Source organism: Pleurodeles waltl, chromosome 3_2, assembly GCF_031143425.1.
Source record: "Pleurodeles waltl isolate 20211129_DDA chromosome 3_2, aPleWal1.hap1.20221129, whole genome shotgun sequence".
Lineage (NCBI taxonomy): Eukaryota > Metazoa > Chordata > Amphibia > Caudata > Salamandridae > Pleurodeles > Pleurodeles waltl.
Genome location: NC_090441.1, coordinates 31248100 through 31272537, shown reverse-complemented (window position 1 = coordinate 31272537; position 24438 = coordinate 31248100). Strand labels below are relative to the sequence as shown.

The window sequence follows — 24438 nt, the reverse complement described above, 5'->3', positions numbered from 1 at the left end:
ACCTGACACGAGGAACTAGAGGAACTTGACTGCACCTACTACGACTTGGTGGGACCTCAGGATCGCACTCCATACAGATGGGTAAGACCACCAAAAAAAGGGACTGCGACATGGGGGCCCCTCCACATCCCAGAACACGATCAGAGGGACCGAATCCTGCAACACAAAGCCCACTGCCAGAGGACCCCGATGAGCCAACTTTGCAAGACGTACTACAAGCAATAGCGGCATCCTGAACAGCGTTAGAAGTCAAAATAGATACGGCTGAGTATAGACTTGGGACTTTAGTGGGATGACCACAAAAAACTAGCTGAGAGGGTATCCACGGCTGAAAGAGAAATAGCGGAAGCACTCCCAACACTAACACTATTGAGTAACAGACTTAATGATGTTGATAATCGCCTTAAGTCACTTGAAGACAGAGCAGAAGATGCAGAAAACAGGGCAAGGCGCAATAACATTAGGATCATAGAGATCCCAGAAAAAAGTGAAGGGACACATATGGTGGATTTTCTGGAAAATTGGCTAAGAACAGAGGTAGCCCCGGAGGGTCTATCCACATTTTTTGTCCTGGAAAGAGCACACAGAGTACCAGACAGGCAGCCCCCCCCCCAGGGCATCCCCCCAAGACCGGTGATTGCGAGACTGCTCCATTTCAGAGATGGAGATCACATACTGAGACAGGCACAACAGAAAGGAGAATTAACAGTAGGAAACAGCTGGGTCTCCATCTTCCCCGACTTCTCCAAGGAAGTACAAAGACGTAGAGCAAACAAACTATTACGCAGTGAAACGCAAACTGCGTGAACTAGAGATCCCTTATTCAATGCAATTCCCTGCCAGACTCAGAGTGGTCGCCCCATCGGGCACAGAATTATTTTCAACGCCAGAAGAAACCTGGGCATGACTGGAGTCCAGACCAACATCCGAAACGAATGCTAACTCGCAACACAGAGTGAAACGACGACGACCAAGACCAACCAGGCATCAGTCGACCTACAGACCCACCCCCCTCACTATGGACGAGGCGCTCAATGAAGCAGCTAGAATCGGCGGGGCGACCGGGATGCCAGGAACCTCCCCACCCCGGAGCCCACAGAAAGAAGATGAACACTCGGACTCTGACAGTGGGACAGCAACTTCCACGCAATCGAGTATATTACTGCCTGTGATCACCCCAGGTACTGCAGACGAGATCATCTAAACAATACACGTCAGATTGCGAAGGCTAAACCGCAAGACCAACTGTGCAACAAAAAGCACCAGTGGGAACAGAGAATCACACCTACGAACATGAATCTAACAATACACTGGAGGCAACATCCATAAGCGTTTCCCTCATCATCGAAGAGTAGTGTGGCCAAGACAGGCCCGGACTCCCGGGGCTCCCGCTCGCTTGAAGAGTGACGCAGCACCCCATAACGGCCGTGAAGACCGCAGCAAGACCTAGAAAGTTTGTTTCAACTTTGTTGATGAGTGAAAGTTTGGGCGAAGCCATTATGTCCTTTGCTCTGGGGAAGGGGAGTTGGGATTTTTGTTATTTAAAGAGATTGCAGTTTATGAGGAACGGGCTAGGCATGGAACAAAACAATGAGCTAGACAGACAACTACATGATGAATGGCTGGGGTAAGAGACCTAAAATGTTTAACATTGAACCTTAGGGGGATAAGATCTATGGCCAAGCGCCACCAAGTATTTGCATACCTCATTAGAAGGGGAATCCATATAGCAATGCTCCAGGAGACACAATTAATTGCAACAGAGGGCAGGCACTCCAGAAACCTTGGAGAGGTAGAGTATTTTGCACAACCTATTTGGCGTGTGCCAGAGGCACACTGATATGGATAAAAGCAGGAATCCCATATCAACATCTGTCAGCGCTTAACGATCCACTGGGGAGATACACGGTAATTACAGGAAAAAAAGATGACAAAGAGGTAACACTAGGAAGCATATATGGCCCCAACTCGAACCAGGGAGAGTTACTGGCTGCCCTATCCACAAGATTAGCAGTATATCTTTCGGGTGCAATAATATTGGGAGGAGACTTCAATTGTATTGCAGACACAGCACTAGATAGATCACACACACCCCTCCCCACATCACCAACAATACGAACTGCAAGCGCATACCGGTCCTGGCAAACTAACTATGGCCTGATAGACATTTGGCGAGCACAAAACACTCAAGACGATAATACTCATATTACTCACATATGCACGACCTACACATCAGGCTGGATACCTTCCTAACCTCGCCAGACATGCGTAGGGCAGTGCAGACGAGCGATTATCTAGCTCAAACAATATCTGATCATAACCCACTCATGGTTATACCCTGAACTGGTCCCGGACAAACGCACTCATACCCACCTGGCGGTTGCAGCCTCTCATGCTAGAGGATGAAGCACTTAAACATGCCATTGGTGAAGCGATCTATGCTTATTTTGATACAAACGAGGACCCAGCCTCCTCCAAGCTAATCCAGTGGGATGCATTGAAGGTGGTCCTCAGAGGGAAGTGTCTTATCTGTGGCCCCTGGAGTGAGACAAACCCTACTACAGGATGTAGAGAAAGCAGAGCGCAGCCAAAGGGAATTAGAGCGACAATGCCCTAGAGCCCCAGACAAGAGAGACTCCCTCACTGTAGAATGGGAAAAAACAATGGCAGCAATCGATCGATTATGCTGCTATGACTACAAAGCTTACTTAACTAGAACGCATGCAGAGGGAGACCGGGCAAGCACACTCCTGGCATGGCTTGTGAACATGATAAGAGAAGCTCAATAATAGTAGCACTCGCCCTACCTGGAGGATCTCGGGTGACCTCACAGAGGGCCATTAACGAAGAATTTGGGAAATTCTACGCAGACCTATACTCCAGCAAAGTACACCCCTCAGTACCAGAAATTCAGAGTTTCTTATAACATCTGCCACTCTCCAGGTTATCCGCATTAAACGCAAAGGACCTGGGAGCACCAATTACACTAGCGGAGGTGAAGGCTGCAGCAACCTCCATGGCACGAAATAAAACACCAGGCCCAGACGGGCTACCAATAGAATTTTATTCATCTTTTTTCTCTAAACTAGGACCCAAGTTGGTATTAGTATATAACTTAGCGGCTGAAACCCAATCTTTCCCATCTTCTGCACAAGAAGCACTGATTATACCTTTACTAAACCAGGGAAAGACCCTACAGAAGTAACATCTTACAGACCACTGTCAATGTTAACCACAGACTATAAGATACTAAGTAAAATACTAGCAACTCTACTCATGCACCATATGCCCCAAATCATACATTCTGACCAAGCCGGCTTTATACCAGGGCATCAAACAGCACACAACATACGCCGCCTCACAGCTCTAATGAATAGCGATGGATTTGATAAAGACAAGGCAGCATTGCTAGCCATCGACTTTGAAAAAGCATTTGACAGCTTGGAATGGCGGTATCTCTACAAGGTCCTTAGTAGATTAGGACTGGGCACCCGATTTGTTGCATGGACGAAACTCTTGTATCTCAACCCGAAAGCTAGAGTACGTACGGGCACCACCATGTCTGATAGTTATGAAGTGGCGAGAGGTACCAGACAGGGCTGTCCCCTCTCACCCCTTGCTATTCGCACTGGCGATGGAACCGCTGGCCTGCGCCTCTAGAGAGGGCAGAGATTATAGAGGTATCTCCATAGCAGATCACTCCCATCATATTGCACTGTACGCAGACGTTCTTCTATTCTTCCTCAGGGATACGGAGGAGGATCTGCAAGGAGCCCAATCATTACTGAAAAATTTTGGAGACCTATCAGGCCTCAGGGTGAACTGGGCGAAATCCAGCCTCTTTCCACTTAAAGAGGGAAGACATTCTCCCCCGGACATGGGAGTATTATAATGGGAAACAAGGTGCCTCAAACACGTAGGGGTCCATATTTATCATAACTCACAGAACCTCTATGAGGGTAATATTGAGCGAGCATTAAGGAGTATCAAAGGTTCCATGGGGTTCTGGGCAACACTACCTATTTCGGTAGCAGGCAGAATAGCATTACTAAAGATGATAACTCTTCCTAGGCTGCTTTTTTTTTTTTTTTTCGTCACCCTCCCAGTGTGGATTCCGAGCAGTTTTTTTTTTAACACCCTGAACTCTATTCTCACAGGATTCATATGGGGAGCGGGTAGACGCTGACTTTCACTAGCAGTAATGCGCAGGACAACTGAAGAGGGGGGCCTGGCTGTTCCAGACTTCGAAGACTATTACCTAGCTGGTCAGCTTCAGTGGTTGACTAGGTGGGTGGCTGCCCGTACGACACCAGAGAGTGAAATCCTACCTTTCACTCCTGAATTAAACGCGCTAGCAGGGGTTGTGTTGAACCTCACTGGCCCTGGAGGTCATCCATAAATGCTGGAGGAGATATCTGTGCAAAACACAATCTCCCAGACCCTACTCACCTGAAATACCATTACGATGCTTAATAACATTCCCACATACTGGAAATTGGGCAGTGATCAGAAGATGGGGGGGGACGCGGGAGCCTCAACACTAGGCACACTATATGAGGCAGACTCTTTATTGCCATTCACAGACTTTTGCGATAGATACCGACTGCCATCAGGAGGTTTCTTAGTACATAGTGCAATCCCAAACACAATCAGAAAACACTGGCGTATGGTAAACACCGAACCCCCCACATCTACAGTTGTGCAATACCTAGTTAGTACGACAGGAACAACTAGAGCAATAGTTGTGCAATACCTAGTTAGTACGACAGGAACAACTAGAGCAATAACAACTCTCTACAGAAAGATTTGTGGAAACGGGACCAGACCACTATCGGATTTTAAATTAAAATGGGAGGTAGACCTAGGAGAAACATCAGAAGACAACAGATGGGAGCAAATCCTAGCCTGGACCACGAGGGCTTCTAGAAATGCCTGCTTTAAATTGATACACATGTGTCTTACATCGAGCATATCTCACACCAGGCAGAATAAAGAAACATTTCGGGGCCTTGGAGGCTTGCTGCCCCAGATGCAAAGAGGAAGGGGCCGAATTCATACACATGTTTTGGACCTGCCCAACCGCCCGAGCCTACTGGCACAAAATAACACGGTTGCTATCTGACCACATTGGGCGCAACGTGCCGGAGGACCCCGGCTACTGCCTTCTAGGAAACTATCTACATCAGCCCCAGCATAAATACACAAATCAATTCCAAGATCTGGCCCTTGTATTAGGTAAAAGAGAGATAGCAATCACATGGAAAGCAATGTCAGGGCCCAGATCACAAATATGGGTCAGGGAAGTTCTTAAGTGGTCCAAAGCTGAAGAAACGATCAGGCACAGAGAGGCTCGGAGAGGTCAGGGCCCAATTGACAGAGCGGAAGCTTGGAGCACCTTAGTGGATGAGTGGGAGCAGCTAATAAAAGAATGACAGACCCCCTGACTCCTAAAAGAGGCCATCGGCGAATAGGCACAGACATCCCCCGAAACTTCACATAACCCATAGACTAGAATGAAACACACTCCTGGACATATCTAAGCCACATCTTACAGTAAAGTTACACCTACAAATTCCTCATAAGAGGCCTAGCTCATACATGCGTTAACCAACACACTATATTAGCCAAGCACTAGACTGCCAATTGGAAAAAGTGGGAGGGAGGAGGGCGGGTAGATCCCCTCAAGTAGAAGTGCACATACTGATAAGCGATTAACAAACCACTATATTACAACGCAACACTTACCTGTTTTCCAAGATAATGAAGAATCAGTGAACAAGGGTAAATGGTAACGGCGAATCAGTGCCCAATCAGTACAAAGTCCAAAGATAGAAAATAAATATGCATGCTGGAACTATCATGCCTACCAAACAATGGAATCTACCACTCTGCTTGAGGGGAGGGTTAGACAAGTTACAATGTTTGTATTAATATATATGTACTAAAACCAATAAAATGTATAAAAAATAAATAAAAAAAAGGTGTGTACTGCCCTTGCTGAGTGTGCTCTGCCTTTAGAGCTGTAAGCAGTTTACCTGCCTTTGAATGACAAAACTGGATTGCAGTGGAAATCCATCTAGCGATCGTGGCTTTAGTAACTGCAGACCCTTGATGTGGCTGACTATATGATACGAAAATTTAATCAGATTTGCAAATGTTTTTAAGACATCTCTTGACATCCATAGTATGAAGCAATTGCTCAGCTGGGGTGGTTGGACTGAGGGAATGACTGGAACATTCAGATGAAAATGACGTATTCATCAGTGAAACTTAAGAATAGTTCTTGTGTCATGAAAGCTTGTATCTTGTCTCGCAGAGGTGAGCGCTAATAGCAATGCTACTTTCCAAGTGAGAAACTTTAAGTACACCCAGGGATGTGGAATTCCTATCGCCCGACGCCCGGTACATCTTGTTTGGGGTCAAGGGCAACAAGTTTTTATGTTTACTTTGTCCTTGGGACAAGTAGGCCCAACCCTCTGCAGCACAAACCCTTTGGCTGCCTGTTTACAGAGAGTGGAACTCTCTGCAGTTGAGGTAATGTGTTTCCAAAAGATAATGCTGTTCGAACTTGTATTTATGGTTCATTATTTGAAAGCCTTCATTTTTAGGGTGAGTGCTGTAAATAAATGTTTTAAGGTCACACTTCACTACTGACGTTGGTTCCAGTAAAAAAAAAAAAAAAAGGTGTATACAAATTTTTGAAAAGTTTAGGCTATGAGGCTAAGTATAATGCTCCCAGAATGCTCTCTGATTAGATGCAAATGAAGTGTCATTTAGTAAAATGTGTTGATGCATGCTAGTATTTCCCAAAAATCTTTCTAATGGAAAATCAGTGTAACCATTTTCAACACGAATATGGGAAGCATGAAAATAAACAAACACTGACAAAGCCAACTGGTCTGACATTTCTATAAGTCTTTTAGTTTCATCAATGAGTGTCTTGTTTTGACATGGCTTTTGTAACACTTTATTGTTGTGGGAGCTACCAGGCCCTCAACATTGTAACAAACACTGGCAAATAAAAAACAAAAAGTTTTTGAACTCTAAAAGCACATGTTGCCACCAGTGGCATAACAAAGGCCCCGCAGCCGCCCTCCAGGGGTCCCCTTCAGCACAGCACCTGCCCTGAGTGAGTCTGGAGAGGGGGCTCCTCCATGTTCTTTGCAAAGGAGCAACCTCCAGTTTCTTTACGTCACTGATTGCCACTGTAGTTCCTGACACTGAACAAAACTACTTTGTGTGCCAATATGCTCCTTGTGGAAGAGCAGAATGCGATCACTCACAGTAAAGCCAGCCGAAAGAGAGAGAAATAGAAGCTTAATAAAAACAAAATGTCTTTGTTAACACCAGACCTAATTAGGGACCAAGACCCACATGTAGGTAGCTTTTTGCATGTCGCAAACAGCGACTTTCGCTGTTTGCGACGTGCAAAAAGCACATTGCGATGCACAAACCCAGTTTTGCGATTCAGTAACCTGGTTACCGAATCGTAAAACGGGTTTGCGACTCGCAATTAGGAAGGGGTGTTCCCTTCTTAATTGCGACTTGCAGTGCAATGTAGGATTGTTTTGTGACCGCCGGCGCAAACCAATCGCAGTTTGCACCCATTTCAAATGGGTGCTAACACTTTTACAAAAGGGAAGGGGTCCCCATGGGACCCCTTTCCCATTGTGAATGTCACTGTAAACATTTGCGGACCACTCCCTGCTCTGAAAAAATGAAACGAAAGCGTTTAATTTTTCGTTTTTGTAATGCATCTCGTTTTCCTTTAAGGAAGCAGTCACAGACATGGTGGTCTGCTGCCTCCAGCAGGCCACCATCCCTGTGAGGGCTGCTATTCGCAAGGGGGTCACAAATTGCGACCCACCTCATGATTATTCACTAGGTGGGCATTTGCGAAGCCCTTGCGAATCACAGATGGTGTCAGGGACACCATCCTACATTCGGATTTGCGACTCGCAATTTGCGACTCGCAAATCTGAACCTACCTACACGTGGCCCAAAATTCTTAAAGTCACAATAGTGCACCCATGGTATATGTCGTACTCCTATAAAATATTTGTGAACTGTATTTTAGCATGGGTAAATACGCATGTGTAGATTTGCTCATGTGAAAATCTATTGAGCATTTGCAAGGTCATTTTCCCTCCGGCCACTTTCTTCCCAACCCTGGAAGAAGTTCTAATTCTACCATTGTCAGGAGTAAATGTCCAACCTTTCTTATTATGAGAAAATATTAGAGAGAAGCTGGTGAAAATCTTTAAAACATGCAGGTTAGTAGGTTTGCAGACTCAAAGGCATTCCAGCCCTGGAACTATTGCTTACTGCTTCCTCCAGCCCCAGTATGCAGATCTGAAGAAAGGTGGCAAAATAAGGAAATTGCTACAGTAGGGATTGAAACTGCAAGTATTCAAGCCCTACTATGGTAGTAGCCCTGGCATAATCAGAGAGGCTATTATCAGAGCTCTTACATAATGAGATTGCTGCCATAATTTGTCGCCACACTACATGGCACCAAAGGGACAAGTAGATCTTTTTACAGGACAAGTAGATTTGAGAAGCAACCTGTCCCCTGGACAAGTAGATATTTTAATAAATTCCACACCCCTGTACACCTTATGAATGCATTCAAATGGTGTTTTCATTAACTGTGAAAGTAATATATTGAGATGCCATTCAAGAGGTGGAGCCCTGACTGGAGGGAAAACTCTGAATAATCCTTTCATGAACTGTTAATTATTCCTTTTGAGCAAAGGGAAGGAGAATGAGAATACCTTAAATATCTTTCTATTGCTGCAAAGTCGACCTTGATGAAGCATGCACCTATCCAGATTTACCCAGAGATAAGAGATACAGCATTATCTGCTCAGTTAATGCTTTTAAATGATCTAAGTCAGAATGTTGACACCACACACAGAATCTGTTCCATTTTAGTCTATATGTTTTGTTGGTGGAATCAGATGCTTTAGCCAGGATATCTTTGCAGTCCTGAGGAATGTTTTAATATTTCAATTCATTGAACTCAGGAGCCATGCCCACAAGTGGAGAGATGTTCGGTCTGGATGGAGAACTTGTCCCTGGTTAATAATTTTGAAAGTGGTGGAAGGTGAAAGGATTTGCATTCCGACATCAATAGAAGTTCCGTAAATCAGTGTTGTCTGGGACATCTGGGAGCAATGAGGATCAGGCGACAATGCGCTCTTTTCATTTTCCTGAGAATCGTCGGTATGAGAGGGAATTGAGGAAAAGCGTGAGCATAAATCCCTGACCATTCTTATAAAATGGGCATTCCCCCATAACCCTGGGAGCGGGAACCAACTGGTATAGAACTGGCATTTGGTGTTCCTGTACGTCGAAAAGAGGTCTAAAGCCGGCGTGCCCCAGCGTGAGAATATTCTTTTTGGTCCAGCTCCCACTCATGACAGCTGCCTGCTGTCCTGCTGAGTGTGTCCACTAGAGTGTTGCTGATTCCTGACACATGCTCTGCTTTTAGCAATATGTTGTGAACAGGGAGCCAATTACAGGAGATCCTACACCTCCAGGGAGAGTGTTAATGATCGTCTGCCTTCTTGTTAGTTTATATAATGCATGCTGGATGGTTGTCCGTACGGACCAGTATCGATGAGCCTGCTATCTTTGGAAGAAAAGCCTGAAGAGTGAGAAAGATGGCCTTCAATTCCAGACTGTTGATATGCAAGGCTTTCTGTTGCTTTGACCCCTTTCCCTGAATTTGTAGGCCCTGCAGATGGCCACCCCTGCAGGAAGGAGTCTGTGGTTATCACGAAGTCAGGAATATGAAGAAGAAATGTGAGGCCTTGACATAAATGCGACGCACAGTAGGGCGTTCATGTTTGGAGTGATAGTTACAATATCGAACGATCCCTCTCTTCTGTATCCATTGCTTCTGCAACTCTTCCTGAAGAGCTCTCATCTTCAGTCATGCAAGAGGCTCAGACTGATTGCAGATGACATCATGCCTAGCAAGGACTTGTACAGACGTACTGAAACTGACCATATTCTTGAAAGCTTGAATGCCAGATGTTCTAATTTGTGTTGTTTGTCCTGGGATAAATACGCCTTGTTGTGTATAGTGTCTAAAAGAGCTCCCAGAAACAGAATTTTCTGATTTTTAGAAATTGATTGAGAGACCTAATTTGAGAGACAGGCTTGAGTGCACTTTGTTGCTTGTTCCGCTGTTGCAGCCTTGATGAGCCAATCGTCCAAGTAAGGAAACACTTGATGGCCGTGGTTCCTGAGACTGGCTGCTACTGGTGCCAGGCATGTTTTAAATATGCCAGGTTCTGATTTTAGACCAAATGGGAGAACCTTGAACTGGTAATGGGTACCGGCCACGGTGAAGCAATGATATTTTCTGTGTTTGGGAATGTGGAAATGTGTCCTGCAAATCAAGAGTTGTCTTAAAATCTCTGCTGTTAAGGAGGTTTAGGATGTTGGAGAGGGTGACCATCCAAAATGACTGTTTGCGTACAAACTTGTTCAGTTTTCTTAAGTACAGGATGGGTCGTCATTCCCCTGTTTTCCTTCTCATCAGGAAGGATCTGGTATAGAAGCCGATGCCTCCTTTGAGAAAACGGAACTCTCTTGATTGCTCCTTTTGCAAGCTTGATGAGAGCTTCCTTTTTCATTCAGTGAAGATGAGTGGGGGTGCTCCCTTTGGGGGGGGGGGGGGGGGACAAGGTAGTTCAGTGGTGTTTTTGTAAATTCTAGTGTATGACCATACTCAATAAGGTCTAACACCCATTTGCAATTTGTTTCCATTCCAATTTCTGGAAATCGTCGCACCCACCCTCTGAAGAGATGTCATTAATGCCAGTACCCAATGTAGTTCACTGTTTGCGACTTGTTTCTCTGGTCTGGATGGGTTGTTTTCGGTAGGGGCCCTGTTTGGTGTAGGCTGCTGCAGGAAGCTGTTGGTACTGCTGTTGATAAGGTAGGCTATACTGCAACTGAAAGGGCTGATACTGTTATCTTTGGTAGATACCTCTGTAAGATGAAAATCCTCTTCTGTGTACTCCCCAAAAGGGAGGTTTTTGTATTGGAGGGTGCCTAGGGATATTGCCGTATCCGTCTTAATCGCTAACAGCACATCGCCAATGTGCTTGCCAAATAATGTCTCTCTGTCGTAAGCCATGTCAAGGACATTAGACTGTACCTCGGTTTGAAAGATAATGATTTCAGCCATCTTTGCATCTATGTACTGATGCCCTAGCCAGCTGAGGAAAACCTTTTGTGGCAATATTTAGAGCGTAATCTATTACCTCAGAGGATGTGTGCTCACCTTCCTGTAATACCTTGATTGCCTCCAATTTCGTCTTCTGGGTGTGGTCTATTAGATTGTTAATTTTCGACCACATCTGTCTGTTATAGCGGCCCAAGATAGCCAGGGCATTTACAGCACACACCATGATGACATTCATAAGAGAAACCCTTTTGCCCACGTCGTCTAATCGTCTACCTTCCCTAGCTGGTGGTGTGGAGACAGGGGCGGAAAGATTTTTGGATCATCTTTGAGCTGCCTGTGAAATACCAGAGTCAGGTTTAGGATGACCAGTTAAACATGCAGGGGAATCCTCAGGGGACTTATGTTTTATTATTTGCCCGGGGTGGCACTGCTACCACTCTAGCCGGGTTCTTCATAATTTTTATCCCCACCTCCCAGATGTAGTCTATTATGGGGATGGCTCTGACAGACTTCCTTGCCTGTTCCTTGAAGTCACAGAGGAAACAGTCGGCCTGCTTGACCGAAGTTGGAAAGTGAAATCTGTTGACTGCTCTATCCATCAAATTGTGAGACCCTCCTATGTGTTCAGACGGCGAATCAGATGGATGTGAAGGTGAAGTAGTGGGATTGAGATATTCATCCCACTCATCTTGCGGCTGAAGATTCTCTTGGATTTCTCCCTCTTCTCTCTCCTCGTCAGAGGAAGAAGTGTCCTCTCTTAGTGGTAGTCATCATTGAATGTGGCATAAGTCTTGGAGTTACTGGGGGAAGAATAGGTGGAGGCGTAGATAGTGTGATAGGCCAAGGAGGTGGCGCCTCTGGTGTCATGTCAGGAAATCTTCTTTTATAGTCTTGCAGCACTGTTTGCAAGTCTTGCACTAATGAGATAAGTAGTTGTATGTTTTCCTGTCCTTTCGGATAATGATATTCTGACCTATGTTGAGGAACGTAATATTGATGATAATATTGGTCCTCTTCCACATAGACGTCATCCTCATCATCCTGACATTTAACCAGGAGCTCAGATGGCCGAATGGTCTTCCTTCATCAGATTCCTCTAAATCCAAAAGATATACAGGTGTATAGAGAGAAGCCTTACTTGGTGAAGTAACAGATGGTGTAATTGTCTTTTTTGTCACTTTCAGTATCACCGTCGATGGGCCAGTTGACGAGGTCATTGATGATGTCGCTGACAGTATTCCAGGCAGCGTGGGTCTTATCATTGATGGTGTTGTCGTCAACGGTGGAGAATTCCTCGTCGACGGAATGGGTGTGTCGACAGCCGCCATCGTCGTAGTTCCTGCCGACAATGGTCTTGTTGATGAGACGGTAACAACCATTGTCGTTGTAGTTGCCAAGAATGCCGCAGACAGTGGTGATGTTGACAATGGCTTCTTAACAGATATCGAGACTGAAGTTACTCACATTTTATGGGATGGAGCAAGAAGCTGAGAGAAGGCTTTCTCTGAGGAGATAGTGTTTTTCTCGTTTTGCAGAGGGCCTTTATGATGCGATTTGAAGGACTTCTTACCTTCCTTAGATGGTCTTTCAGGGAACCTCAACCTTTTCTTTGACCTTTCTGAAGCGTCGCTTTCCTCTTCAGAGGTGATCACCTTTTGACCCTTGGACTTCTGTAGCCACAGAAGCAGCCTACTTTCTCTGCCCTTCATTGTGTTTTTGTAGAAAAGGTTCTACAAATTTTGCAGTCCGTATTGGGTAGAGACAGTAAAGGCATTCTTTATGTGGTTCTTCCACATGTAGACATTTTCTGCCACAGGACTTGCAAGCATAAACCTTTCTTGAAGGTTTCAGATATTTTGAAGAGATAGTAATGCAAAGAAGTGAAAAAACTGAGCAGAGCTCAGGAAGAGTCCCTTCACACAACATGCAGTAGAAAATCTGAAGGAAACATCCTCTCTGGGGAGTGCTCTAGAGGGTGCAGTTACCTGATAGGTCACAATTCAAGTTTGGTCCTTTTTTTTTTTTTTTTTTTTTAAAGGACATGGATATGTTGTTAAAAAGACTGCTTACTGCCATTAAGGCCAATCGGTAATGATACATACTGCTATGTTATGGTACCGTGGGACTCCCATATCGACCACGGGGAAAGATTCAAGCATGTGAATCTATGATCTGGATTAATGTCTGACTCATCGTAGTGAATCCTGGGCAGTGGGGCATTGGCCTCTGAATTTGCTAGAACGACTTGCACCATGTCCACCGTCTGTGACGTTAGTATCTGCGTCAATACTGAGTCGGTTATGTTGAGCCTGGCACCGAGAGGGGAATTGTGGGTGGAGCCAAGGGTGAAGCCGGCAGCACCAACACCAGGGAAGGCGTCAGCCTCCATACAAGGTCAAGGGACACAGTTAGGTCGAGGAAGGGTCCGCTGATTGTAATCAGGCAGAAGGCCCACTCGGAACCATGGGGCCCGGGGGGCTCCAGATAAATCCGTTGGGTCACCTTAGATCTCCTCAGGGCTAGCCTCAGCAGCTGCATTGTCGCTGTCTGTTTAGGAAGGGGTTGAAGCAGAACTAGCATCAGTATTGGCTGAGCATGTGGGGGGGAGACTTCGTGGCCTAGAGGTGGCAGGAGCATTGTATGCCTGCGAGTGGCAGGACGATGGAGACCCATGTTTTGATTTTTTGGTGCAATCTTTTGGACATACCTAAGCCCCTTGACCTTGATAACTACTGTTCACAGCACTTATACGCCCTTGTCTTCATCCGGGAGCGCTGTGCCCCCATCTTAGACTGTGTGTATGTGTGTTTGTGTGTGTTTTATATATTTGTATAGATATATAGATATATTTTATCGATGGAGTTCGGCAATGGCGAGCTTGACCTCGCAGTCAAGGATGGCCTTTTATCTCACAGCACACACAAACACCACCAAGTCGTGGCTGGAGCCAAGGCACCATAGCCAGATGTCATGCCATCACTGGCATCTGTTGGTTACAGTTACTGCTAGACTGACCCGACATTAAGCTGTACAATGCAGCGTGTCGACATTCGAGGGAATTGCTAATTGTAACCATTTTTCTTTTAAATGGTGGGAAGAATATTCACAACGAAGGTGAAACTGCATCAACAAATAAAACTTTTTTTAATAGTTTCTATTTTGGCATGACTAATCAAGTGACAATAGATTGATTCTCTGTAACCTGTTGTGTTAATAGCTGAAACAGAACCTTGATTGAAAGAAACATCAATCATATTCTGGGACTCACCACTGTACTTGAATACAATATGCCAATATGGATCTTACCAGTTAAAAAAAAGATCCCAATGGCTTGAATTTCAGAGTACTAACAAAATCATGTAACCAGACCAATAAGATACTTACCTACGGTAAATTCTTTCCTGGTGGATACTATGGCCCTCATTATGTACATGGCGGTCTTGACCGCCATATAAATAATAAGAGAAGACAGCCACAGGCAGTCCTCTGCCACCGCCAGGCTGCCGCCGTCAGGCAGCCTGACGATGGCGGAATAAATTATCTGACAGGGCAGCGCTGCCCTCTGGATAATGTACCCTGTTTCCCCCAGCCTTTTCTTGGCGGGGGAAGGCTGGCAGAAGGAGTGCTCCGAGGCCCTTCCTGGTGCTCCTGCACTTGGCATGGGCGGTGCAGGGGCCCCCATGCAGTGCCCCATCGCACAGGTCACTTCCTGATTTACAGGCAGTGATCTGCGAGACGGGTGCTGCTGTACTCGCCGCACACCAACATTGGCGGTGGCTTCGTTTGGAGCTGCTGTCCATGTTACGGCCCAGCAGGTAAAACATTATATGGCCGGTGGGGGGCTGTTGCGCTGGCGGTCAACAGAAGACCGCCAGCGTTGATCTCAGCGGGTTTTACCGCTGAGATCATAATGAAGGCCTATGTCTTAAAACAGCTCCCTCACTTCTCGAAAATCCCCAGATGCCACGACTTGATCCACAAGCTTGCACACCAATGCTCCCTTGTGCCACTAAGGGATGCAGTGTGACTCCGTGTTGACTTTGTTTCAACCCAGAAGTCACAGACCAGAACTGCCTATAAGCACCATCCCTGTGTGTTGACATCAGTTCCTATCTTGACGACTCCTGCACTCTCTGATGTGGACCACTAACCAAATGAAAATACCAGTGTGCAGATCTTTAATTTCTGACCTTTTAAGATGGTACAAAGAGCCCACTCCACAGAACGGGGAGGGCAGTGCATAATCAGCGGTCAAAGAGTGTGTCCATCAGAAAGAGCATTACTTGTTCTTCTGATTGATACTTCAAAATTTAGGTTCATTAACTTTAAAACCAAAGGTGGAGAGTCTGTGAATTGGGCTCAGACCAAAATCTCCTGCAGGACCGACTGGGCTAAATGCCCTTCCTGTTGGACCTAGTCCAGCACAGACGCATCAGTCACTATAGTCAGCTATGGGCGGAGAAGTGGGGTGGGTCTTGTCACTGGTCAGTTAGCAGTTGAAGAGCCACCATTGCAGATCTTGTGCAGTCTCATCCAAAACCTAGATGGCATCCAATGGGCTTCCTTGGTGCTGGGCACACAGATTTCAAATCAAGCAATCGAATCATGAGCAAGGGTCTGACCCAAACCACACTATGTTTGCTCTGTATACTGCATAAACGTTATGTATATTGCAAGCAATAGGTCTTGGTGAAAAACAGATAAAGCTGTCTCTAGCTGTAAACTAGAAACCGTGAAACTCCTGATCAGATTAAAAACTGTGAATCCATAAATAAACCTGCAATATATACTGCAGTCTGAACAGTGGAGAAAACATTATCCATCAAGGAAACAACAGGACCAGAAATATAGATTAAAAAACAAAACGGGACAGGCCAGGGAAGGCTAATAGAACACAAAAGAAAAGTATAGGACTGTAACAGGCAAAGTAACTGGTTGTGGACATACTTGTGATCAGAAATTCTAAACTGTAACGTACAGGATTATGCAAGCCTGGGTTCTGTGTTGAGGATAATCAGAGCTGTAAACCTGAACTATGCCAGAAACAAAAATATAGTAAATGCTCAGTGCTACTTATGCTGCAGTAAATCAAAAACTCAAAGTACCTCTTCATTTGGAAAATTAAGATAAGATTGTTCTAGGGTTAAGACCCCATCATCCAAAATGTTCACTTCAGGTTCATGATGTTTGTGTTCTTTTCTTTTCCTTCGTCTCTGCCATTCGTCTTCTTCCTAACAAAACAGTAAATAATCAATCAATTAAATACAATCCATGCAAGCCACCTTCTTCTGTAATGTTGTTGGCTTCCTCATTTTGCTTACTGAACTCATCTTAATAAAGCCTAAATTACTGGAACAAAACCCATCCATTCAAACAGTTTTTCAACAACTGGATGGTAGGAGTTTGACACAATAGCTGTACCACAAAAATACACTAAAACAAAGCTATTAATTTGGCATATAAATAGATTTGTTTTTGTGTTTAAAAACTTGTATTGAGATTTAGCTTTATTACATGAATGACACTGGATTACCAGCAGCAAAGTGGCATATTCACAAAAGGTGGCGAGCAATTTACCATTGTCATTAGCATAATTTTACATTTATTAACGTTAGTGTATGGTCTAGTGAGCATGTACCATTTAAGGGCCTTCTGAGACCTCCAATTCTCTTTGTTCTTTTTATGCTCTTGTCCCTCCCATTTCTTCTCCTGCATTTTCTGTTATTACGAAGGTGTAGTTTATCCAGCAGCCCCAAATCTTACACAATTTGTGAAAACTGCCTCTAACTTCATACTCCCATATGTATATCCATCCCCTGTTGCCATTACCTTTTCTTGGTAGTTTGGTAGGAACCCCACTTTTCTGCCGGGCCCCATTTAACAGCCATCAATTCCAACAATCAAAAAGTCAGGGCAGTCCTTGGCAGGATGACCTCACAAGGTATTCCCAGAATAATACATTGGGGGTCACTGGGATGTTACAGTCTACTATTCAAACCAGTTCTCATAATATATTTGTCCAGTATATCAGAATCTTGTTACATCCCCAGTGTGTAGAGGAACGTGTCCTCTTGAGTCTTGCATCTCAAGCAGGGTGGGGTGGAGGCGCATCCCATTTTAAAGAGCCTATTTCTATTATAATATACACTATGCAGGATTTTCAGTTTGTTAAAGCTGTAACCTTGTATTTATTGTAACCTCTCTTAGGTGTATTAGTGCCACTTCCCAATCTTTATCTTTTCATTTCCCTAGTTCTTCCCATATTGTCCTAAGATGTACTAGTTTGTCTAGCATATTATTAAGTTTTATGGAGGGGTATAGAAGAAATTGCCTCTCTGCCCGCTTATCCATTAGTACTCTATATTCTAAGCAGGCATACTGTGAAATCTCTGCCCATAGCAGGTCTTTTGTTGGCAGTGCTTGTCTAAGTAGCATGCGCTTACATAGTTGGCTGTGAGCTAAGCCAAATTCCAATTGTGGATTCGAGAAGGGTCTAATTGTGCTTTCCTCTAGGAGATCCCCCACCTTTAATATTCCTGACCTTAAATCTCTTTAATATTGTGACTTCCTTGAGCATATTACCTTCCCACGGAGGTACTTATTCTGTAATTTTGTTTGTCTCATTGGGGCATCTTATAGCTTTTTCCCGAACCATTAGTACCACACTTGTTATTGGTATAAGTTTTGTTTTCCTTTTGCAGACATACGAGTAATGAAGAAACGTGCTTGACCACCATCAATCTTTCCAGTCTGAATGCTGGATCATCTCTTGGGGCATACATCCAGTCATTGATATTAATAATTTGTGTTGTCCAATAATATGCTCTGATATCAGAAAGGGCACTCTCACCATTATAGGGCTTCTAATTAGGGGGCTCAATGCTATTGGTGGAGTACCTCCATCCCACAGACAGTGCTTAACTTGAGCTAGCCCACTGGTTTCCTCAACAGACTGATACAGAACAAGAAAAACACAAAAGGGTGAAAGAAGGAAGAATGGAAAGACAGTTCAACAGTAACAAAAGGCATAAGCAGGAATGAAACAAATACCTGCAAGAGTGAGATAACAAGGCAGAGAGTGTCTGGGGGTGGATTAAAGCGGCATTAAGTGAAATTAAGGTTGTGCAGCCTTGATATTTGCAGTCTTGGCCTTGGATAATGCCAGTGAGGGGTTTCTGAGAAAAGCTATGTGCATCAGGACTTATTTAACAAATTAAGCACTGCCCACAGCAACAGTCTTACCTCTATCTATTCTGTAAAATGTTGCCTCTGGTATTGGATAGCTTATTTATATACACAAGTCTTGGTAGAGTGATCGTTTCAAAGACTGCTGTGCAACCCATTAGCATAAGAAGGGTTCTCCAGTAGGCTACAATATGTACAGAACTCTTAAGATATTTCCCTATGTTCTTTAACAAAAACGATTCAAAATTTGGTGTTACAAAATTTGTTAGATACATAGGGCCTGATTCCGAGTTTGGTGGTCCTAACGTGGGACCGCCAAACTCGTGGGAAGGACACCACTGCTCTGCCCTACTGCAAGTTTTCCGCTGGTCTGACCTGGCTCACTGGTGGAAACCTGGAAATAGAGCTTTTCTGCTGGTCTGACCCTAAATGGGCATTATAATGCCCCCACCCCTCTCAAAAAGTGGCACAGTCTTTTTGCCTCCTCCAGGGGGCAGATGGGGGCCAACAGCCCCTGAACTGCCCCTCGGGGGGAGGGAGCAGAAAGCCCATTATGCTGCCCAGAAAAGGCATGCCAATGCTTCCACCACACAAATGGGAGGGCCAAGCACCTGCTACAGGCAAGGCCAAAAACGTCTAGATTTTGGACCCACTTTGCTTCCACCTCAGTTTTTCATTTTATACATTTTTAGGCTGACTCTGCTTTGGGCACCCACACAAGTGAAGAATAATTTTTATCGGGAGACCAAGAGGAACGCTCTGTGGAAGGAAATTTGTGGCAGCGTGGTGATCCTGCAACCTTTCTGCACAGAAGCGTAAGTTTTTTTTTTTTTTTTTTTTTTTTTTTTTTTTTTTTTTTTAGAGATGGGGAGCGACCCCTTAGGCAAGGGTCGCTCCCCAGGAGGAGGTGGGGGTGGGGGGGGGGGGAGAATTTATTTTAGGCCATTTCTGCCCCCCCCTGGGGCCGGCTGAGCTAGAGGCCAAAATCCACAGGTAGGCACTTTGCAAAAAACACCTCTGTTTTCTGTGAAAAAATGTGATGTGTCCATGCTGTGTTTTGGGCCATTTCCTTTCGTGGGCGCTAGGCCTACCCACACAAGTGAGGTACCATTTTTATCGGGAGACTTGGGGGAACGCTGGGTGGAAGGAAATTTGTGGCTCCTCTCAGATTCCAGAACTTTCTGTCACTGAAATGTGAGGAAAATGTGTTTTTTTAGCCAAATTTTGAGGTTTGCAAAGGATTCTGGGTAACAGAACATGGCCAGAGCCCCACAAGTCACCCCATCTTGGATTCCCCTAGGTGTCTAGTTTTCAATAATGCACAGGTTTGGTAGGTTTCCCTAGGTGCTGGCTGAGCTAGGGGCCAAAATCTACAGGTAGGCACTTTGCAAAAAACACCTCTGTTTTCTGTAAAAATAATTGGGATGTGTCCACGTTGTGTTTTGGGCCATTTCCTTTCGTGGGCGCTAGGCCTACCCACACAAGTGAGGTACCATTTTTATCGGGAGACTTGAGGGAACGCTGGGTGGAATGAACTTTGTGGCTCCTCTCAGATTCTAGAACTTTCTGTCACCGAAATGTGAGGAAAATGTGTTTTTTTGGCCAAAGTTTGAGGTTTGCAAAGGATTCTGGGTAACAGAACCTGGTCAGAGCCCCACAAGTCACCCCATCCTGGACTCCCCTAGGTGTCTAATTTTCAGAAATGTGCTGGTTTGCTAGGTTTCCCCAGGTGCCGGCTGAGCTAGAGGCCAAAATCCACAGGTAGGCACTGTTTTCTGTGAAAAAATGTGATGTGTCCATGTTGTGTTTTGGGCCATTTCCTTTCGTGGGCGCTAGGCCTACCCACACAAGTGAGGTACCATTTTTATCGGGAGACTTGGGGGAACGCTGAGTGGAAGGAAATTTGTGTCTCCTCTCAGATTCCAGAACTTTCCGTCACCGAAATGTGAGAAAAATGTGTTTATTTAGCCACATTTTGAGGTTTGCAAAGGATTCTGGGTAACAGAACATGGTCAAAGCCCCACAAGTCACCCCTTCTTGGATTCCCCTGGGTCTCTAGTTTTCAGAAATGCACAGGTTTGGTAGGTTTACCTAGGTGCCGGTTGATCTAGGGGCCAAAATCTACAGGTAGGCACTTTGCAAAAAACACCTCTGTTTTCTGTAAAAAAAAAAAAAAAATGGGATGTGTTCACGTTATGTTTTGGGCCATTTCCTTTCATGGGCGCTAGGCCTACCCACACAAGTGAGGTACCATTTTTATCGGGAGACTTGGGGGAATGCTGGGTGGAAGGAAATTTGTGGCTCCTCTCAGATTCCAGAACTTTCTGTCACCGAAATGTGAGGAAATTGTGTTTTTTAGCCAAATTTTGAGGTTTGCAAAGGATTCTGGGTAACAGAACTTGGTCAGAGCCCCACAAGTCACCCCATCTTGGATTCTCCTAGGTCTCTAGTTTTCAAAAATGTGCTGGTTTAGTAGGTTTCCCTAGGTGCCGGCTGAGCTAGAGGCCAAAACCTACAGGTAGACACTTTGCAAAAAACACCTCGGTTTTCTGTGAAAAAATGGGATGTGTCCACTTTGTGTTTTGGGACATTTCCTGTTGCGGGCGCTAGGCCTACCCACACAAGTGAGGTATCATTTTTATAGGGAAACATAGAATAGCAAAACAAGTGTTATTGCCCCTTGTCTTTCTCTACATATTTTCCTTCCAAATATAAGGGAGTGTGTAAAAAAGACGTCTATTTGAGAAATGCCCTGTAATTCACATGCTAGTACGGGCACCCCAGAATTCAGAGATGTGCAAATAACCACTGCTCCTCAACACCTTATCTTGAGCCCATTTTGGAAATACAAAGGTTTTCTTGATAGCTATTTTTTTACTCTTTATATTTCAGCTAATTAATTGCTGTATACCCGGTATAGAATGAAAACCCACTGCAGGGTGCAGGTCATTTATTGGCTCTGGGTACCTAGAGTTCTTGATGAACCTACAAGCCCTATATATCCCCGCAACCAGAAGAGTCTAGCAGACGTAACGGTATATTGCTTTCAAAAATCTGACATTGCAGGAAAAAGTTACAGAGTAAAACGTAGAGAAAAATTGCAGATTTTTTCACCTCAATTTCAATTTCTTTTTTTTCCAGTTATTTTCTGTAGGAAACCGTTGTAGGATCTACACAAATTACCCCTTGCTGAATTCAGAATTTTGTCTACTTTTCAGAAATGGTGCGGTTTCTGGGATCCAGCATTGGTTTCATGCCCATTTCTGTCACTGACTGGAAGGAGGCTGAAAGCACAAAAAACCGTAAAAATGGGGTATGTCCCAGTGAAATGCCAAAATTGTGTTGAAAAATTGGGTTTTCTGATTCAAGTCTGCCTGTTTCTAAAAGCTGGGAAGCTGGTGATTTTAGCACTGCAAACCCTTTGTTGATGCCTCAGGGAAAAAACCACAAGCCTTCTTCTGCAGCCCCCTTTCCCCATTTTAAAAAAAAAAAAACGAAAATTTCACTGTATTTTGGCTAATTTCTTGGCCTCCTTCTGGGGAACCCACAAAGTCTGGGTACCTCTAGAATCCCTAGGATGTTGGAAAAAAAGGACGCAAATTTGGCGTGGGTAGCTTATGTGAACAAAAAGTTATGAGGGCCTAAGCGCGAACTGCCCCAAATAGCCAAAAAAAGGCTCGGCACAGGAGGGGGAAAAGGCCTGGCAGCGAAGGGGTTAATGGCATTTGCATGAAGAAAAAAAAAAAAAAACAGATGCTTTCTGCTGCAGCACCTTTTTCTCATCCCCCCCCAAAAAAGAATCCACATTTTAGCTGTATTTTGGCTAATTTCTCAGTCCCCATTGGTGGAACCCACAAACTCTGGGTACCTTTAGAATCCCCATCAAGAAACTCCTGAGAGTTTTATTTTGTCCCTGTAGTAAGCATCTATTCTACTTTCTCTGTGTTCACATTCCAGTTCTATCTTACAGAGCACAGTGCATCAATTTGTTCCATCATGTGGGGTGTAAAAGGGTTGATCATCTGATGTATGGTTTGGATCTCATTTACACCCACTGGGCTTGTGTTTTGCCAGTCTTCCCATGCTGAACTAGCCTACCTTCCAGTGTTCGTGGTGAATCCACCCTCAGCTCGTCGCTTTTTCAGATAGGGTTAACCATCCTCAGTCGTCTGATTCTTAGACTTCGGTTTTCTCAAGGTTCTAATTTGTGCATGTTTGTTGTTTTAGTCTCTTTGCAAGGTCTTCTAGCTTTTCCTTCTTGGGTCCCTCTAAGCTGGAGTCTTTCTTTCAGCAATGCCGATGCATTTAAAAAAACAACAAGATAATTCCTGAAAGATGACTACGTCCGACTGGAAAGAGGAGCATATATTTAAGATTAAGGGTCGTCAGCTTTACTTGATCAAACATTTCATGCTGATCATTTTCGTATAGTCTTGTGGAAAATCCATTTTAGTTTCCCACTGGGACACCGGAGTTAGCTTAGCCTTTGGCTTGCAGGCCTGTTGCCCCCCGTCACCTCGTGACCTTTCACCCACTTAGTATGCTCTGTTTTATTCCATTTATTTTATTATTTCTTTTAGCTTGCAGACGATGCTTACATTTTATAAGAAATGTTTTGATTTTCATTATCAGTGTCATTCTGAGAAGTTGTCACTATCAGTGATACACATAGGTATTGTCATCATGTCCCTTTCTCACTTAGGTGTGATAGGGACATCATATGCACTTGTTAGGGATTGTTTATACAATTTCCAAAAACAAGTCTGCCATATTATCAGTTGTTAAGGAATATACCTGTGTCAGGGATCCTACATAATCTGTATAAACAAACTTCACACAGACAAGACCACTAGAGGGGTTCCTTCCAGATGCCATCTATGCTGCATGACTTCTTGCTGCAGCACTCAGCCTATGTGTCACCAGGGAGTCTAACCTAGAGACCTCATTCCAAGGTAATGAGGTCTGGGGGCGCTTCTCATGGACATGGTACCGGCAGATTAGGATTATCACACGTAGCTCTCACTAGGGTAAAGATTAGGTTTTCTTGGTTAGGAATTTTATATCTCATGTTTATTGTAAGATGATGGGGGGGGTTTCATTTTCACAGCTTTCATCTTCACAAGTCTGCTTTTATTACTGTTCATTATCCTAATCATTGAAGCACATGTGTTTTATCGTAGATTGCAGTCTTTTCAATAAAAAGATTGAAAACTCTCCTGCATCTCCTTCATTGCTTATGTGTATATGAATCTTGTTGCTAACTAGAACAAAGGGTAACATCCGTTCCCTGAAAGGTCTCATCTAGAGTCCATGCATAAGGCTGCCAGAAATCCCCTTCACTTTTTGAGTTTTGGTGAGGTACTGCTTATGAGGGTTGGCCCGACAGTTGCAACTTGTTGCAGGAGTGACTCAACCGTCTACAAACAAAAGTGCTGTCATCCCTAAACCAGCAACCTCACCGAGGAGTAAGAGTCCAACTACGAAATGGCGCCACCAACAATGGTGTTTTGGCACCAATTTACAGATGTCCTATTTGTCTCGGTCTCACACACAGTAGGTACCCTAAGTACCATTATACGGAGATGTCAGTGGTCTTAGGAACAACCCTCTGCAGCTGAATAGGGAATACCTATCTGGGCTGTAGGTTCTCGCTCTTTTGAAAAAGATACTCCCCACCCGGTGTTCCTTCTCCGTACCAATTTCTCAACATTGGTAAAGCCATAAACATTACAGACATGCATTAACACAACATCTAGTAACCCATTGCTTAAGAGATTGGGGAGTGGCGGGGGGGGGGGGGAGGGAGAGTCACATTTATAGTGGAAGCTCACAAACCTAACCAAACAAGCATTCTATTCCTGGGTCACCTTTTCTGAAGAAGACGATACAACACATACATTTCACACACATAGAATAGTGAACATACTGCAACAGGCTTACCGGTATTTAGAGATACCACTTTCTTACCGTACCCTACCATATGTAATACAACCTGTAATATTAGGTCCCTTAAGTAATGGCCTATGTTTTCCACATAAACATCACATCCT

At 44.5% G+C, this 24438-nt stretch overlaps 1 protein-coding gene across 3 annotated transcripts in view; it reads right to left on the bottom strand.

Moving 5' to 3' along the window:
* Positions 1–24438, bottom strand: part of RABEP1 (rabaptin, RAB GTPase binding effector protein 1) — a 749444-nt gene that overhangs the window by 364305 nt on the left and 360701 nt on the right. For all 3 annotated transcript variants that reach the window (XM_069226667.1, XM_069226669.1, XM_069226668.1), the window contains exon 8: positions 16309–16434. In XM_069226667.1, coding sequence (XP_069082768.1) covers positions 16309–16434 — 126 coding nt within the window. The remainder of the gene's footprint in view (positions 1–16308; positions 16435–24438) is intronic.